Below are 18,136 nucleotides of genomic sequence, written 5' to 3'. Positions count from 1 at the left end.
TGTGGAACAGAGTTAATTGCTCTCTTAGGGGATTGTGGAGCTGTACGTTTCCAGGAAAGCTTAAAATAAGCAGGTGAAGCAGCGGCCCTTTGCGCCGCCTCAAGCTGAAGAGAGGGAGCAGCCGGGCCCGCGCCTCGGCTCGCGCGGCGCCCATCGCGGGGCTCCGCCGCCAATCAGCAGCCAGGGTTTGTCCCACGTGGCACTCCCGTCCTCTGCTCGGGGGCGGAGCGAAGGTGGCCTAAAAGACAGGCACGGCAGCCAATCAGAGGTCCCGGTTCTTGGGGCTGCTGCCAATCGGTTGGGAGGGCGGCCGGGCTGTTTGCAGCAGTTTTCCGGCGGCGGCGGCCAATCGGCGCGGGTGGGCGGGGCGGCGCGCGGAAGTTCGGTGTGTGCGGGTCACCTCCGCGCCCGGGAAGGTGCGGGCGGGACGCGGGCCCGGCGGGCGGAGCGGGGCCCTCCCGGCTGTGCCCTGCTGCCCTCGGGCTCGGGAAGCAGCGGGCCGACGGCGTCTGGGGCTCTTCTCCCCCACAGGGTTGGGGACCGGGGGGCCCTGTGCCACCTGTTGGGACGTCAGCTGAAGGAGCCCCGCGGTATCGGAGCAGTGGGAATCCCGCTGCCTGGGTCTGCCCTGTGGGAGGGAAGGAACGGGCGGTGGGGGCAACTCTGCTCTGTAGGGCTGAGGGAAACGGGACCCTGCGGCTGGAGCTGTCTCCTGTAAATGGGGAGAAGGCGGGGGCCAGCTGGGGGCCCCGTGGCTGTGGGGCTGGAGCTGCAGAGCTCCAGGGAGCAGGGGCTGGGCACAGGGGCAGGAAGCATTCCCATGTCATATCCCATAAGCTTTTCTCCTGACACCTGCTGAGGGGACTCGGGTCAGGCCGCTGCTGCAGTGCGACCAGCCGTGGCGTGCACCCGCCCCAGCAACCACTCTCCCCACAGATGGCCCAGAGGCTGGCGCTCCAGCGGCTGCTCTCCCTCCCCACGCGGGGGCCCCTGGCATCCCACGGCAGAGCCTTGGGCACCTCAGCTGGCCGCAGGAGCACTTTCAACGTGCAGGATGGCAGCGACTTCCAGGACCGTGTGGTGAACAGCCCTAAGCCTGTTGTGGTGGACTTCCATGCGCAGTAAGTTCCGCCCATGGCTCTTGCACCCCTCTCCACCATCATCCGTGCAGGTGTGTCCCTGTGACTTTCCTGATGTGGTGCCACTCTTGGGCACACCATGGAGGAGCATGCTTGAGGGATTCCCAAACTGTGGAGTCTCGTGTAAAAAGGTGCTTCTGCCCATCAGGCTCAATCCGTAAAGATTCCACTCAGAGCCAAACCCTGCAACAATGTTGAACAGGAGTGCCAGGAAAAAATTCCCCAGGGTGGCATAGCTGCACCTTCCAGGTGCTCAGGTGTCACCCCAGCTGCTGTGTTGCATCATCCTACAAAAGATGCCTCAGGAAAAAGCTTTGATATCTGCCCTATTTGGCTTCATGGATGAAATGTCCTCTTAGAAACATTAAAGTTTGTTAATAGCCCCAGAGAGCTCTGCACTTGCCATGCCTCACCATTGTTATGGTGTGTCATTCCATGTTTCTTAAAGCTGCATGGTTTCAAGGCTCTTTATAGCAAATGCCTTTATGTGTTAATAACAGCCATGTGACACCAATGACAGCAATTCTCATCAATAAAAATGCTGTCATCACCTGCCAGTAAAAATATTCCTAAATGTTATCTGCTCTGTTAACAACACTGATTATCTTTGGGTTTTTCATGTATCTTCATAGTCCTCCAGTACTGTTATGTGAGCCTGTTATAGCTGATTTGGGGCAAACAGAAGACAAAACAGCCAAAAAACTTCTGCTCTAGATAAACCAACCAGCAAACCAAAGTGAGCATTAGCTGGGATCATCCAGGAAGGAGAAGACAGTTAATTGAAGCCTGAAACCAGATACAGAGCTTCCTTAACCTTTGGCAGCTCCTTTGTGAGAGCTCCTTTCTAAGCTGTGGTTCAGGAATTGTATTTCCAGGCTGGCTGTTAGTGGCAATGGTGCCAAAGGCACTGGTGTACCAGCATGCCTTCCATGGCTGCACCTGCCTCTCCTAATGTCCTCTCTCTTTTCTTGCTCCATCAGGTGGTGTGGTCCCTGCAAGATCCTAGGCCCCAGGTTAGAGAAGCTAGTGGCCAAGCTGGAGGGGAAGGTGCTGATGGCCAAGGTGGACATTGACGATCACACAGACCTTGCTATCGAGTATGAGGTAGGAGATGGAAGAGCACAGAAAGATGTTCTTTAGCTGGGAGTGCAAAGGTGCCTCCTTTTTTGCACAAAGCTGTGCCTGTACAGCAGCAGCATTGGAGGGGAGGGGAAGCCCAGAGCCTACGGGTTCCTGATCCATTGGGTCACTTTTCAGTAGGTGGACTTTGCTGCTTGGCTCTGCTCCAGCTCTGCTGGTCATGCCCAGCATCCCCACCTCTTATTCTGCAGGGAGGTGTCCTCTAGGCCTTGCAGGTGTCTCTCAGTGTAAACACTTCCCTGGCCTTGAGGAGCCTGGAGCACACACGGCATTTTGCTGCCAGCTGGGGCTGCTCAGGTGCAGGGCAAGAACATGAAGTTACAAGCCCTGCTCTGCTGGGCTACTGAAAGTGGATCTTTGTGCAACCAGCCTGTCCTCTCTTTGTTCAGGAGTCTTCCTTGTTCAGGATCTCTAGCTGGGCCCCATGCTTGAGTTGCAGCATGGGGAGACACAGTGAATTTTGTTTGGATAGGTAGAAGCCAGGTCAGAAAAAGCACATAAACAACAGGAGCTCTTGAAAGAAGATGTTGGTGCTTACACTGGTGTATGACATTACTGCTGGGTGTGTTTCCTCTGCTGCCTTTCTCCCAGGAAGCTGCAGAATGACTGGAGAAGGCCATGGCTTTAGTTTACATGATTCGTTTATTTGTCCCCTCTGTCAGTGATTAGGTAGTTTAAGAAACACAAAAGCTGCTCTGAGGGCCATGGTTGCCTCTGTTGTCTCTCCTTGTAAACAACCACTCTTCACAGGAAGTTGGGGCATCCTGCTGTTATGTTTTACAGGGGAAAAATGTGCTTCATTTTCACTTGGGTACCATGCAGATGGATCTGCTCCCCCTCTGCAGATGAGGTCCTGCTCCCAGGGTGACAACTAGCACAGCAAGCTCCTCAAGCTGCCCCGAAAAGTGTGAACCATCTCCTGAGCAAGCTGTCATTTTGTTGAGTCTGGAGAAGATGCTGTGTGCCGTTCCCGCACCCTGCCGAGACAGGAGACAGAAGTGGAAACAGCTTGTTCCCTCCTACTCTTTCCCCAGGGAGACCTTTCTGCCTGTGCTTGCCCACACAGCTGGTGGCCACAGTCATGACTTGTAGTTCCCACAAGCTCAGCATGAGAGCCTCTGGTGCTCTCCAGGGTGGAGGCATGCTGGCAGATACACCCCAGGCCAAGGAAGATGGCAGGCTCCTGAGCAGGGCTGGCTGCTGCAAGCCCAAAAGGTTGCATAGCACAGAGGGTGCTGGTGAGAAGTTGAAGAGGATGAGGTGGTTTTAGCGATGATCTAGAAGTGTGTGAATTCTAATTGATGCAGGGAAAGCTTTGGTAGCAACCACGCTAAGGAGAAGAGAATAGAGATTATTAGCTCAACTCACGTATTGTTCCAAGCCTTCCAGTAGATAGAATTAGCTGGGATTACAAGAGGATAATCTCAGATGAGTGGAAAATGACAAGCAGGGTGTGTGCATGCAGAGAAAGGTCTGTGAAAAGAGGCCGAAAGTCCCGAGCTGTTCGGGTTTGATGACATGCTGCATGTCCTCTCCCCGCGGGTGCCAAGGGAGCACTGCCTGCGGTGTCTGTGTGCAGGTAGGACTGAGGCTGCAGGGAAGGGTCAGCTTCTAGCAGTTCATTCTGGAACCTCATATACAAACATGATGAAGTTTGTCTTTTGCAAGAGGCCCTCCTCCACTTTTGGAGTGGTGTGTGTGTGTCTTGTCTTGGCCATTATCCCTGTGGCTAAAACACCAGCCCTAGACAGAATTTTCTGCTCAGATATCTGTAGTTTAGAGCATCCTTTCCCCAAGGCAGAAGTTTGGTTGATGTGGTGAGCATGTGCTTGGTTTTGCTTCATCTTCCGGGAAGTTGCCATGTAAGGAGAAGTGTAAGGGCTGATGAGAATGCACAAAGTAGAGATCTAAGAGGGACCAAACAGAGTATTTGTGAGAGATCAGGAAAACCAAAGGTGGTATTTAGGAGAGATCAGAAAAAGTTTGTTTTAAAGCCATTCCGTTGGGGATCAGATAGCTGCATGCTGAGGAAGTCTTTGGAGATTTTCAGTGTCCATGCCACCCCCACAACTCCTTCACTAGCTGCCAGGAAGTCTCGCTCTGTGTTTATTCCCCTGCCCACGCACACACGCAGCCCCCAGTTTGCTGCCTGCTTGCACAATGTCCTCTTCAGCAGCCTCCTTGGCACAGGGGGAGGCAGCGGGAGGGGGAGACCCCCTGGAAGAACCGAGGAATGCTGGCACATTCCTTTATACAAGCGGCTGTCTGCCCTTGGCTCTCAGCCATCCCGGCTTAGCACAAAGCACGGATGCATTTCTTGCATCTAGGAATGTCCCCAGTGCCCTTCCCTGTCCTCTTATGCCCAGCACGAAAGTGCTTGCTCTGGAGACTCCCCATTTTATCTAATGCCTTTCATCTCTGGTTGTGGCCTTTCTCCACTGCTCCAGCCAGCTCCTGACCTCTCGCCTCAAGAGCAGAAAGGGGGCAGAAGTACTTTTGTTTATCTACAGTCTCTTAAAATTCTTTAGATTCATCTCTTGCCTTAGCCAGTTGCCTCTGTGTGTGGTAGGGCAGTGTGAAAGGGCAGCCCCTTCTCTGGCCACTCTGGGTGGGGAGCTCAGGGGAGCTGCTGGGTACAGAGATGGTCATTCATCAATGGAGCTCCATCCTGTTACCTCCTCACTCAGAGGCCTGGGTGAAATCCTTCCTTCTGCTCTGTTGCATGGCATCTGAGTTTGTATAAAAGTTTCAGATGGGAGAGAATTCCCTTGGTATGGGCGTTGCCAGGAATAACCTGGATGGCCACGTTTGTTTATTTATCTGTGTGGTCAACACTAATCAAAAGCAGACTGATTTTTTCTGTAGAAATGCTCTTTAGGGAGGAAGAAAGTTTGTTTATGTTCAGTGCAGATGGGACCCAAAAAAATGGGGGGAAAAAAAAAGAAAAAATGCCCTCAACTTTGCATTCTAGAAATTCCCATGACATTTGCTTCTCAACCAGCAAAACAAAGTACATGCTCCATTATCAGGCTGCCCTCGCTGCAGCTGGCAGGAAGGAAGCTGACAAAAACATCGTGTTTTCTGAGCAGAGGAAAGTTGTTCTGTGCCTTCCACTCTTTCTTGGGATTTGCTCACCAGCACAAAGAGGGAAAGAGACAGAGGGATTGAGACCCTGTGAAGCTCATGGGTGCACTGGTCATCCTGCAGGTCCTGGCAACATGGTGTTGGCTGCTTCTTGGAAGCATAGAGCTTCCAAGTGTTGCCTATTCCTCACTCTGGCCCTAATAGGGACCAGCTCTGGTTTTTTTTGATGGGACTGCAGCAACTCTGTTCAATACGGACCCACTCTGCAAACCAGAGGGAGTCTCAAGGAGAGGTTTGCCCTTCTCAGGGAGGGGCAGCTGAGTGCAATGAATCCTTTCTCCTAAAATCGCAAGGGAGTGTGTTGGCACCCTGGTCGGTGCTGGGGCCGAAGCCCTCTGGATCTGCTCCCTGCAGTCACTAGGAGGAGCTGAAGATTGTGCATTGAGAAGCCCCGACACTCCCATCCCTTCAGATGAGACTGCACAAGCCCTGAAGGACACTGTGGGAAGCCATGCTGGACTGCCGGCTGGGACTGGGTGGGAAAGGAAGACAAAATGTCCCTTTCATCTCAGGCTCCCAGTGGGAGAAAAGCCAGCCCTCTGATAGGTTTCCAAAGGGATTTGCAGATCTTTGTTGGCAGCAGGGCTGGCAGTGCACATGGGAAGGCCCCACAGGCCAGGGAAGGGTCAGCAGGCAAGATAAGGACAGGATGTGTTTTGGGGGGGAGACTTTGCAGAGATAAGGGCATCAAAGCCTCGGGGTCAGAAATGTGATTAGACCTTCCATTGCTGCAGTTCTCCAAGCTCTGGTTGTTCCTTCTTTCAGTCATGTCCCTGGGGTCTCTGCTGTCACCAGTCAACCAGCAAGTCCCTGGGGAGCGTTGTCATTTCCAACACTGTTCTCTTGGATAATTCCCAGAAAACTTTGTTCTGAGCTATAAAAGCAATGCCCAGAGCAGCACAGCTGCCTGCTAGCTCTGGTCAGAGGGACTTTTTCACTTTTTACCTCATCGTCAGGGGTCTGCAGTGAATGGCCACTTTATGACCAGATAAACCACTAAAAACAGAAGTGGGAAAGGAAGCGGCTTGGAGGGGATTGTCATTGCCATAATATGATGGAGCAGGAAATCTGCCTGTGCAGTGGTGGGATGGGTTAGGATTAGAGTTCCAGTCCTGTCTAGAGAAGAATACAGGTCCAGTCTGATGCTACCCTGGCCATAAAATATCCAAAGGTCATAATGTCTGAGATGTGTCCTAGATGTATTCATTTATGATGGGACAAAAGGAAAGGAGAAGAAGCATTTGTATGGAGATGGTTTTTTTATTAGCTGTGGTTTTGTCTTTAAAAATTTGGTCATATTTAAACTCAAAAAGCAGCTCAGCCTTGTATTGAGTAGAGCAGTGTAAGTCAGTGCAGAGAAGGGGATCATGGAGCTCAGCTGGCCTGTTTTGCTAGTGGACATCTTACCCTAGAGCACTGCATGCTCAGCTCCCTTGTAGCCACTTCCTTAGACTTCCATTGGGAGACCAGGTGCAGGTGGCTTCCTGCAGGCTTTGCTCACCTGTCTCCCCATTTCTCTTGCCCCAGGTGTCAGCAGTGCCAACTGTGCTGGCTATGAAGAATGGAGACGTTGTGGATAAATTTGTGGGCATAAAGGACGAGGATCAGCTGGAGGCATTCCTCAAGAAACTCATTGGAGCCTGAAGTAAAAGGGTGGCTGTACCTCTGCCTCTGGAAACATCCATTTTGTGCATTCCTTGCCTGGGAGAGCTGAGGGCAGGTCAATTGCTTGCCCTGTACAACACAGGGGTTTCTTCTGTTTCGGTGTTTTTAGGAGATGGAAAATGTTGTAATCCTTCCCTCCTTCTCCCCCTTCTCATGAGCAGCAGTAGCTGTAAAGGGTGCTGAGGAGCAGGGCTGCTTATTCTCAAAACAGGGAATGTGGCTGGAATTAGGAGCCTGTGTTTATCAGCCAAGAGCTGACGTGCAGAGCTGCTGCTGCTGAGTTAAGAGGAGGAATGTTTTTGTCTTTGCTTCACATCTGATAGCCCAGAGCAGAGGGCAGCTGCTCCCTTCAAGATGATGGTACATACCTGCCCTGGGTGGGTTCGTTTAAAGCTGAGAATGCCTCTACCTTGTCCGTGAAACCTGTCTCTTTCTTCCTCTGTCCTTATGTTGCTGAGACAGGTACAACTCCTCCACAAATCTATGGGCTCCCATCATAATTTTATAAGAGAAAATAGGGAGAAGTATTTTATGGATCTCCTTTTGTATGTCTGCAGTAGAGAACTTTTATCAGTCACTGCTGTCTAGCCGGGAGAATAAATCGATTCTCACAAATCTGTCTGTCCAGAGAGATGAGTTGGGAGTATCAGCAGCACAGTTTCTAATGATGGGTTGGGAAAGTGTAGGTTATGACTTGATCCCTACTGAAAGGTCATGTGTTGAAAAACAAAATAGGGGATTCCTTCCATGGGGCTTTCAGTGCTGCCTGGAGGATCTCCTTTGTGTGCTGCTGGATCCAGGGGGCCAGAGGGAGGACTCACCTCTCACACACAGATGAGCAGCTGCCCACTGCACAAAAGGAACCTGAGCTGTGCTCGCTCCCCCTGTGCTTTTCTCACCCCTCCCCTGTCTGTGGAGCCTGAGAGCCTCCCTCTCCCTGTTGTGAATAATTAAATGTGTTCACACAGGTGAGCTCTGCCAGAAGGCAGCTTTTTGATTTCAACTGCCCTGACCTTTGGACTAAGGGTGCCAGCTGTGGGCCTTCTATCTGAGCAGCCTTCACCCCTTCCAACCTCTTCCTTCTCACATACACCTGTTTCCTGTCAACCTGGCTTCTGAGTCCTCCCAGCCTCCTCCTGTGCTTGTAGGCAGAGTACAACACTAGCAGTGGTTACTACTGTACTGTTTAATTCCAGCTTGCTTATCTAAGCTGCATGAGAACATTTTAAGTGCTTAATAACCATGTACAACCTGCTTTTTTTTTTTTTTTTGCTTTTTTTTTTTACCACATCTTCTGTTTCCTTCAGTCACTTTAAATCTGCTTTGGCTTTGTTCCATTTCACCTCCCTGGCATATGAGCAGCCAGGTAATTTTTTTTTCTGCACCTCTGCAGTAATGATTTATGACCTTTGAAGGAGCCAGGGGAGTGGTGATCCAATTCCTGCTGCAACTGCAGTGCTGCTGGCTGGCATCAGTGCTCCCACCTGCTCCTGTCACGCTGGAGCCTGGGCCATGGCACAAGGTGGTACTGGTCCCCTGAGGTGGGTGCCTCCCATTTGGGCTGGGCTGATCTCACCGCTGGCACGCTGCTAGAGGTGATGTCACTTGGATGTAATCTGGTGAAGAACTGTTGGTCAGTTATGATCAATAAAAACTGGTATTTCATTTTATTCTGGAGATTACATAGGCTGTGGTGCTCCTGATCTCCTCATGTTTCAGGCTGGGCAATTTCCTCTGCAGTTTCAGTGTTCCTGCTCAGTAAACACTTCTAGTAAAGACTCCATTTCCCTGCACAAGCAGGAAAGGTAGGGGAACAGCGTCACATACCCAACAATAATCAACTTTCTTGCCTTACCATCCTACAGAACAGGAAAAAACAGAGTGACTTTGCATTGTGTAATTAAGGGGCAATATAAAATAGTTATTTTACTGCTTCCTTCTAAGGAAAAGCAGAGCTAAAGTGTCACTCAGCTGTTAAAGTGCCAGAACACTTTAGGGTGCATTATGTGAAAGCCACAACTGTTTCTTTGAGATAAATGCTGAAGACCCACGTACCTGGTGCCCTGTGGGAGTCCTTCAGAACAGTGTGGACAGTAGGAGGAGGGGTTTGAGGACAACTTGAAATTCCTCAAGCACTTTGCAAGGTTTCTACCACAGGACAAGACTCGGAGCAAAAGGATATTTTCTGTGCCAGGTTTTTAATTCAGCTCCCTATTTGCCAACTGCTGGGGAGGGCTTCAGGGATTCCCACAGTGGTGTTAGTAAAAGGAGGTGCAAGCAGGAAGCAGTACCAGCAGTGTGTTTATGTAGTGGTTAAAGAGGAGCTGCACAGCAATTTTCATGCCACCTGAATGTGATGTTGGTCTTTCCTGATTGAAGGGAGCTGAAGCAATGGGTAATTCCTCAGCAGTAGCTGTTTTTTCCACTGGGAAAATGTTTCTCCAGCAAGGATGCAGTTTGTTTTCCCTTTTGGAGTTAAGCACTTTGAATCCTCCTCTGATCTGTCAAGCATTTTCTCTCTCCTGCCTAAGCCTGTCTATTTAACAGTAGCTTTCTCAGCTCTTAATGTTCCTTGTTTCTATTTTAAGAGGACATGGCAGTCAGTGCCTTCCCAAGGGGAGCAGTGCTCAGCTAAGCCTGCTTCTCTTCCCTGTGCATGTTTTGAACCCAACCGAGATTCCCCCAAGGGTCAGGCACAGTGCCTCTGTCCTCACAGTCTTGTCCAAGGCGCCTGATTCCAGGCAAGCAGAGGTTTTCCATTCGTCTCTGTTGGCTTTACACTTGCATCAAGCCCTGAAACAGCTGCTCCTTTCCCCAAGATGTTTATGCCTGCCTGCTGAACTCCAAGTTAATCTCCAGCTGCTCTGGCTCATAGTGAGTATCTGAAAGAAGGGAGGGAGAGCTTTGTTGTCTTCTCTACTAGAGGTGCTATGCCAGCACCAGCTTCAAGGGATGGTAGAGGATGGAAAACTCCAGTTGCTTGGCTTGCAGCACACAGTGGGCTGTGTATATGTGGCCCTCTGAAGGGGATAGGTTGAGCCAGTTTGTTTCCAGTGAGGTCTGACCTTGGCAGCCGGGCCAGTAAATCCTTTGCTTTATCAACAAATATGATTCCTCCTGTGCAGAGAACAAAACAAAGACCAGCTCCGTGTCAACAGGGAAGTGGCCCCCACTGACGCTGCCTTAGGCAGGGCCTTTCACTAGCCCAGCCAGGCTTTTGGCCTGAACAGTTTGTTAATCATTTTGAGCTTCCCCTCACACACCTCGTTTTTCTCATACAAGTAATTATAGGATTCAGACAGAATCAGCAATTAAATTCTCCAGCCCTGCAAGGCTGTTAGCAATTTTAAGCTCAGCGTTGTTCAAAACTACTGCTAAATGGTAGCAAAGTGCTTGCTGTGACTTTCCTGCAAGTTAAAGAGTAACAGCAGCTGCAATAGTCTAGTCAATCAAAAGATAAGATAAAACTACCATAGGCATGATTTCCAAACCAAAGCCAGACTAGACGGCCTGTTACACAGTCTCTTGTCCTCCTTACCTGCCCCTGCAACACACCTGGGCTCAAGCTCTGGTTTAACCCGAGTTGACAAATAAGTAGTGGGCAGCTGCTCATGCACACCTCTCCTGGTGGAGGAGAAGAATCAGGGATAAAAAAAAGGCAAAACCATAGGTTGAGACAAGAACAGTTTAATAATTTGAATAAAGTAAAATAATAATAATACTTGTAATGAAAAGGAAAACTACAGAAAGAAAGAAAATACAAGAGGAACAAGTGATGCACAATAGAATTTCTCACCATTTGGCTGATTGATGCCCAGCCTATCCCTGAGCAGTGATTGGTTCCTTGCAGGTAACTCCACCAGTTTATATACTGGCATGATCATAGGGCATGATGTCCTATGACATGGAATATCCCCTTAGCCATTTTGGATCAGCTCTACTGGCCATCCTCCTTCCCAGTTTCTTGTGTAGCTCCTCACTGGCAGAGCATAGGGAACTGAAAAGTCCTTGATTTAAAGCAAGCACTGCTTAGAAAAAGTAGAGCATTGCTACATTATCAGCATTATTCTCATGCTAAATCCAACATACAGCACTGCACTGGCTGCTTGGAAGAAAATTAACCCTGTGCCAGTCAAAACCAGGACACTATCCCTCACCACACAGGGGTGGTGTTTTGCCATGTCTTGCTGCTCTTTTCAAGGATGTTGGGCACCCTTGTGAGCTTTGTGGTTTCTCTGCCTCTGCAGCTCTGACTTAAGCAACACTTTTCTCCATAAAGCCTTTCACAGGCAAAACCCAAATATTGCAACTCAGGAGAGTGATAGCCACAGGCTGGATGCAGTTTGGAGGGGGCTGCTGTGCTGAGCCATGCCTGGTTGCTTTTTCTCTCTGTGCATTCTACCAGCCAGGGGAGGATGGAAGCAGGAGCAGAAGGGGAAGCCCCAAATTTTTTACACCAGAGGAGCCAAATGGGTGAAAACAAGAGGCCTATAGGGAGAGATTAAAAATGCATCCGCCCACATCCCAGTGGGAATGGAGTGAGGAGAAGCCTTGTGGCTGCCTTCCTGCTGGCATGGGGTCCCTTGCCCAAGGGCGGGCAGTGAGACAGGGAAACATCCTACAAGGAGAGGCCAGAGGGGGAAACTGGAGCTGCTCGTGTCCTGAGGGTGGAGGACAGCTGGAAGCTGCAGGCAACAGGGCAGCACCCAAATTCCCATCTCAGATCGACTTCTTAGGCTCTCATGATCCAAAAATCACAATAAAAATGCACTAAAATTGATGGGTTTTCTCCATGGCCTACATGAAGTAAGGTCTGTTAAATAAGAACCCTGCAGGTGTATATGTATATATACATGTTTATCTACTCCCATACTCTTGTTCTCCGTTGTGGAGAGTGCCAGGAGTTTCTGTGACTCACAGATGTCCCCGGCAGCCACAGCTGTTGACAGAAAAGGACTGGCTCTCCCACCCAAGGTAAGGCTAAGTTCCCTGTGCCCTTCTCAGCTCTACACGCTTCTCTTCACTCTGCTGCTAAAGGCACCTCGTCTCCATCTCTCTTAGAGTGGACAAGTGTTTGAGCAATTTCCTGAAAAACAGGAAATTTTTGCAGTGAGAGTCCTCAGAAATACTGACATCAAGTCATCCAGGGGGTACAACATATACCAGAGATTTTGGTGCTTTCCAGAGACGGTGACCTCTGGTCATTCACGTGGCTGCAGCTCCTCTGTGCCAATCCCGCACAGTGAGAGGGTGTTTGTCCCGGCGGGCTCTGCACATGGAGTTTCACAGCCTCGGGAAGGAGAGGAGCTGAATCCCCCGGGGTTGCTGTCTCGCTCCATCATCAGGCAATAACACTTCCCTGCAGCGCCCGTAGCCGCGGGCACAGGGACAGCTCGGCTCCTTTCCCTGCAGGTGGCTTTACCTGCGGGGCCATGGCACAGGCAGCAGCAGGTAACAAACCCAGCCCTGGGTCTGGCTGTCGCAGCAGCCGGGATGGAGATGGAGTGATGCAAGCTCCAGCACGCCTGCTGGTATTTGTATAACATCGTTTTACTTTAATCCGGCTTTTTAAGTAAAGTGTCAAAGCCTTTCTGTTCACTTGTTCACTAGGAACCTTTTTTTATTTTTTTTTTTTTTTTGACTGCGAGTTTCATCTTTCAAAGCTTGGCTAGTTTTGAGTGATGCCGAAAAACCTCATTTACAGTGGCTTTTTGTTCTGTGTTGGTATTGTTCAAGCAGAAGTGGTTGTTTTCTTTTTGTCCTGGCATAGCTCAGAAATGACTGCATAGTCTGAGCTCAAACTTTCTAAAAATACTTACCCTGAGGAGAGATCCAGCATGGCACTGTTCAGACCCAGAGATTAACGCCTTGGAAAGGTGCAGTGGTCTGAAAAAGAAGCCAGTGGCAGTGTCCTGCCAACTCTGGTCACCGTAAGCCCTGGAGATTCAACACGTGGCAGGCAGAGAGGATCTGCAGAGGGCTGTGGATCTCTGAGGCACCGGGGAAGTCCACCCAGTGCCTGCAGAACCAGACCAAGGGAAATACTTCTGAGGAAAGGCCATAGGGTGACTCAGAAGTCATAAAAGAAGCACTTCTTGCTGCTTGGGGAAGCAAGGCTGAACAATGAGCCTGCTCCACACCAGAGGTTGGTCTTCATAATCACATCCTCCTGTTGGAGTGTGAGATGGCTCTGGGGGAAGTGAGGATGACAGGCACTGAGCAGAAAAGAGATCAGACATATGACAAATTGCAGGAAAGCATGTGGGATCTCTTTTTTGTCCTGCCACTGGCTGACTGCAGGAAGCTTCCCAGGTGACAGCTTTAGCAGCTGCTGGGACAGGAGATCTTATTGTTCAGCACTCGTGTTTACAGCTGTGCCAGTTCTTGGCAGGAAGCTACAAGACAAAACCCCCACATTCCTCCTCCCTGCCTGCCAGGTCTGCTCTCAAGGGGCTGATCCTTCAGCCTAGCTATTTTCAGCTTAGCTCGCTACCTGAGGAGATCCAGCTTCCCCTTCCCAGCCAGGCCAGGTCCCATGGGCTTCATCCTAAAATCCTGGCAGGAGCATGGAAACTTTTCATAGAGCTCAGGCAAGATTAAAGATTGCTGCTGCTGTAACACCTACTACTGCATTTTTCATGCTAAACTGTGTGGTTTCCCAGCACTCCAACCCCCTTGTACCTGTCTGAACCCTGTTTAGTTCTCATTGCACTTTCCCTGGCCTTGGGGTCAAGTTCTGTTCTCAATTTTTTGGCAACTCTCAGGAGGAAGCACATTTGGGGTTTTCTTAATCTGTCTGGCATTGCACATGAAGGCAGAAGCTGGCAGCATCCTTGAGATGAAAGGATGCAGGAACACGAGGGACTCGTCACTGCTGGTCTCACTGGAGCCTGTGGCACAGAAAATGGCAGCATGTGGCCACGTCTGCAAGCAAACTCCTTAGGCTGCTGTCCTTTCCCTGTTCTGCTGCTCCCGCACAATGCTGTGCCTCCCTGTGACATTGTGTCCAGCCTGTGGTGGCCAGCAGCACATGACTGACTGACCCAAGGGCACTGTTCCCAGCCTCGTTTCTCCAGATTGCAGCTGGGGTTATGATGGCTAAGTTCTGCCACTGTTACATCCCAAGCCCTGTTTCCCTCCCTCCTTTTTCCTTTCCTCCCTGGGGTTTTATACGGAGGCCAGGAATGATGGTCACGTCCCCTCCAAGGAATCAACAGGCTGTGGCATTTCCGTTGAGGGCGGAATCTGAGGCTGCTGGCAGCAAATCCCTCTGCCATGGAGCTGACAAGGCAAGGAGGCTGGTGTGTCACTGGCTCTGCTAAGGGGTGTCAGCTGGGGTTTTCCACGGACTGGATATGCCCGCTGTTGTAATCGCACCTGGAGAGTGCCTGGCTGCAGTTCAGCCCCTGCCACGCTTGCCTGCGCCTGTAATCTCCCAGGGTTTTGCAAAAGCGGCGGCAGCCCACGGTGGGGGAGCTGCGGGGAAGGCACAGTGCTCGGGTGATTCAGCCGGGGAGCCTCTGTCCTAGCTGAGTCAGGCCTTATTCCAGCATCTCCCTGTCCTGCTGCTGGGGGCTATGTCTGCAAATTGCAGGAGCCTCACAAGCTGGGTCTCCTCAGCACTTCTGCCCCTTTGCCCCCCCCAGCCCAGCATCCCAGCCAAAGCTGGCTCCGGTCGTGGCCGCTTCTCTTTGTGGGACTGCTGTGCACAAACAGCTGCATCGTGTCAGCCCGGCGGGCTGCACTGCCCTGATAAATGACCCAGTTCCCGAGAGCAGGGACGGAACTGCCAATGTACGGCTCCCTAGGCTGATGAGAGGGCAGCAGATAGCCCAGCCATGCTTCGGGAATCTCACTGTCCTCATCTCATCTGTCTCCCACCAATATTGCGTCTCCCTGTGTCTTCTCTTGCCACACACACAGCAGCACGGGTAGCACCCAAGGTGTCTCCATCCATAACCCCTGCTTTGCAGAGAGTGTGAATGGCAGCACCACTGGCACTTTGGAAAGCCATGGCCAATGCCTTGGAAAGAGTCTGCAGAGGCAGAGGATGAAGGAGGAGCAGCCTCTAGCTGTCACCCACGGGCACCTATCAGCAGCCCACGAGCTTGGGCTGGGGACACTAGAAGATTAAATTCTGCCCTACAGGGTGTTCTCTTGCCCCATTTCTGCACCAGCCTGCGCTGGCTGTCCTTTCTCACATCAGAGTGGGGGGGATGGGACAGGAAGGCCCTCATTATCCAGGGCTTGCTAATTAGACGGGAATGTTATGTCCAGCCCAGATGTCAGCTCTGACCTCCCTCTAACCTTCTTCTAGAAATCAAAACAGACACAACTCTGCTTGTTTTAAAATAAGAAAAATAAGCCTTTGGGGTGAAGCAGGAAAACCTGGCCTTGGGGGTACATCTGGGGTGGGAGGAAGGCACAGAACCAGATATGCCTTGGTGAGGTTCTCCAGGCTGCCAAGCTGGGTGGGACTGGCCACCCTGCCCTGGGCAGAGAACAAGGTCCCATGGCTCATGGTGGGTGTGCATGTATTTTGGGCCTTCTAACCTATATCCAGCAGGAATGTTGGTGCAGACATAGCTTCATGTTCCAACACAACCCAGGGAATCCCAGCTGGGTCCTGTAGATCCAGATGTGGAGCTGATAGGAAAGAAAAGCTGAGTTTGTATTTCATCTCTTTGCCTTGCTTTTAGGATTTACAAAAGCGTGTCAAGAGGAGATGTTGATCCCTGGAACAAATTATTCCTTTCAAACCTAACCTGAATATCTTTTCCTCATGCCACCTAAGCAGTCCTTAAATTGGTTCAGAATAAAGGGAGCTGGGTGACATAAAAAGCTGGTGATTCTTGCCCTTGACTTGTAGTAAAACCTTGTTTTATTGCATTTCTGTAATGATTTTCTATAGCTGGGGAGCAAACTTTGCCTGACTCTGATCTGGGTCAGACCTTTGAGCACCTCACCCTATGTTAACCCAGATTTACATCTCCATTCTCCATAGCAAACTACATTGCTTCATTTCCTCTTCTTTGTAAGACTACAGCTCCAACCTGGAGATTAACACCAAGGAGGTCTTTACCCAACACCCTTTTTCCTTCTGTGTCAGGCATCCAAGAACCCTGGGCTGCAGCACCAAAGCTCCTTATGACAGAGGCTTGATGTAGTTCTTGCAGTAAAATGAAGAATGGATGTGGCCAGCTTGAGAACCAGCACCTCGGGGATTTCTTCTGCTGCTGTTGCCTTTGTAGCTTGGGGCAGTCAGTGGCCCAGCCTGGGCTCTACCCTGCCCAGTCCAACACCACAGTACCAAGACTTATGAAGAGCCCAGAAGGATTGCTCATTAAGCCACAATTCCAATAAAAGGCGCTGCTGATTCACAGTTACGCAACATTTTGCCTACCATATCCCCAAGACAGCAAGCAGGCAAAAGTTTTGAGGTGTCCCCTTCACTTGATTCCAAACACCTGTTGGCCCTGGAGTAATGGGTATTCTTTCTTATGCTCTGAAGGCTGTGCCTCATGCTTGTGACATCACATCAGGGTTGTGTTGCCCTCTGGCAACATCACCAGAGCAGAAAATTATTTCTGTTGTCTTTCAGACCTGGTTACTGAATGGTACACCCTGTCTCCCTGAGCTTCAGGGTTACTGAAGTAGAGTAATAGCTGAGAAGTGAGTAATCCAGAAGCTACCTGACCAGATTTAAACCTGACTATAAACATCTTCTCCAACAATAATGGGAAGGAGGATTTGTTCCTGCTAAGGTGCACAGCTGCTGCAGGAGGACCATGCACAGACGTCCCTGGGACTTGGCGTGGATGGCATTCATACAGCACACCTGTAGGAAAGCTCTGCTTAAAAACAACACCACAGCTACAGGGCCTTGAGTGATTTTGCACCCATTTTTATGACCTAAACTTCTGAGTCAATATTTACCTGAGAGGCACATGCACAGCTGCCCTATGATGCTGTGTACACACAAGGACAAATGCCGGTGCTGTGCATGCACACCCCAACACTCACACTCAAAGACTCGAGCTTCTACAAGCAGGCAGACACCTCCTCTCCCTCCTCAGGCTGCTTCAGGATGGTCCTTCACATTTGCTAGAGGAAAACTGGAGCAACTCCAAGGCAGAAGTATGAACCTGCCCAAGGGAACTGGACCATCTGACACACAGGCAGGGTCTGAGGGAGCTGGGTTGGTTTGCAAAGGGACAAGAAAGCTCACAAGGGGGACTATCTAACCACTGACTTCTACAGCCCAAATGAGGGTCATGTGGAAGGTAAAGCCACATTGCCAGACGTGCTCAGTGGAAGGACAAGAGGGAAAAGATGGTGGATTTGCCATCCTCTGAGTTTTTCAAATCCCAGTTGGATGTCACCACAAGCACCCTGATCTAACTTTAAGGCTGGTCCTGCCCCAAGCAGATGATTGAGCTGGAGACCTCCAAAATGACCTCTTACACTAAATGATGCTGTGATTTTAGTAATGATACATTCTTGAGAGTAGACATATTTGATAGTAGATATTCTTTAATTCAGATACTGATTGCCATTGCTTGTATGTGGGATGCTATAACACCTGTGATCAGCCGCACAACTGAATTCAATTCATTCACAACAGCCCTGAAAAGGAGGCTTTCTGGCCTCTAATAAACTTTAATTCCCTCATAGTTTCTGAGTAGCTTGTGGGTCTGGCAGCTCATGACTGTGCATTTTCAGCACCTCTGTAGCAAGCATGTAGTCAAATGTACCAAAGAAATTATCAAACTGGAAACATCTGTCTTTCTTTTGATTCAGGCTTGTTTCCAGCTGAATCAGCTGGCTGTCATCTGAGACTGGTAGTGGGAGTGTGAAGATCAGAGGAGGGAGGGGAACAGCCCTTGTTATGGGACAGCTCAGACTTTGGTTGGCTTCACACAGTCATCAAACCCCAACCCTGACCCTTGAGAGGTTGAGGAGAACATGATGTTCCACCTTTGCAGGTTAATCTACCCATGTTGCTCATCCCAGGGCAAAGTGTGTACAGCTCCTCTTTCTTGAGAAAG

At 50.3% G+C, this 18,136-nt stretch overlaps 1 protein-coding gene across 3 annotated transcripts; it reads left to right on the top strand.

Moving 5' to 3' along the window:
- The first annotated feature begins 300 nt into the window (after positions 1-300).
- On the top strand, positions 301-8,770 carry LOC131591587 (thioredoxin, mitochondrial-like). 3 transcript variants are annotated; one of them, XM_058862424.1, is made up of 4 exons: positions 301-416; positions 937-1,121; positions 2,120-2,243; positions 6,951-8,770. In XM_058862424.1, the coding sequence occupies exons 2-4, from the start codon at positions 937-939 to the stop codon at positions 7,065-7,067; spliced, it is 426 nt and encodes a 141-aa protein (XP_058718407.1). In that variant the 5' UTR covers positions 301-416; the 3' UTR covers positions 7,068-8,770. The 3 variants fall into 3 exon arrangements, with proteins under 3 accessions (XP_058718407.1, XP_058718409.1, XP_058718408.1); XM_058862426.1 differs by having other exon boundaries at positions 334-385; XM_058862425.1 differs by lacking the exon at positions 301-416 and adding an exon at positions 423-590.
- The last annotated feature ends 9,366 nt before the right edge of the window (positions 8,771-18,136 follow it).

This window comes from Poecile atricapillus, chromosome W, assembly GCF_030490865.1.
Source record: "Poecile atricapillus isolate bPoeAtr1 chromosome W, bPoeAtr1.hap1, whole genome shotgun sequence".
Taxonomy (NCBI): Eukaryota; Metazoa; Chordata; class Aves; order Passeriformes; family Paridae; genus Poecile; species Poecile atricapillus.
The sequence above is the reverse complement of the archived record's forward strand: the minus strand, read 5'-3'. Positions and strand labels throughout refer to the sequence as shown.

What these genes read in the sequence shown, in the direction of transcription:
- LOC131591587 (XM_058862424.1), top strand. Translation starts at nt 937, where the DNA reads ATGGCCCAGAGGCTGGCGCTCCAGCGGCTGCTCTCCCTCCCCACGCGG. An exon ending in GTGGTGGACTTCCATGCGCA is followed by an intron (nt 1,122 to 2,119) that starts GTAAGTTCCGCC and finishes TTGCTCCATCAG; the next exon opens with GTGGTGTGGTCCCTGCAAGA. An exon ending in ACCTTGCTATCGAGTATGAG is followed by an intron (nt 2,244 to 6,950) that starts GTAGGAGATGGA and finishes CTCTTGCCCCAG; the next exon opens with GTGTCAGCAGTGCCAACTGT.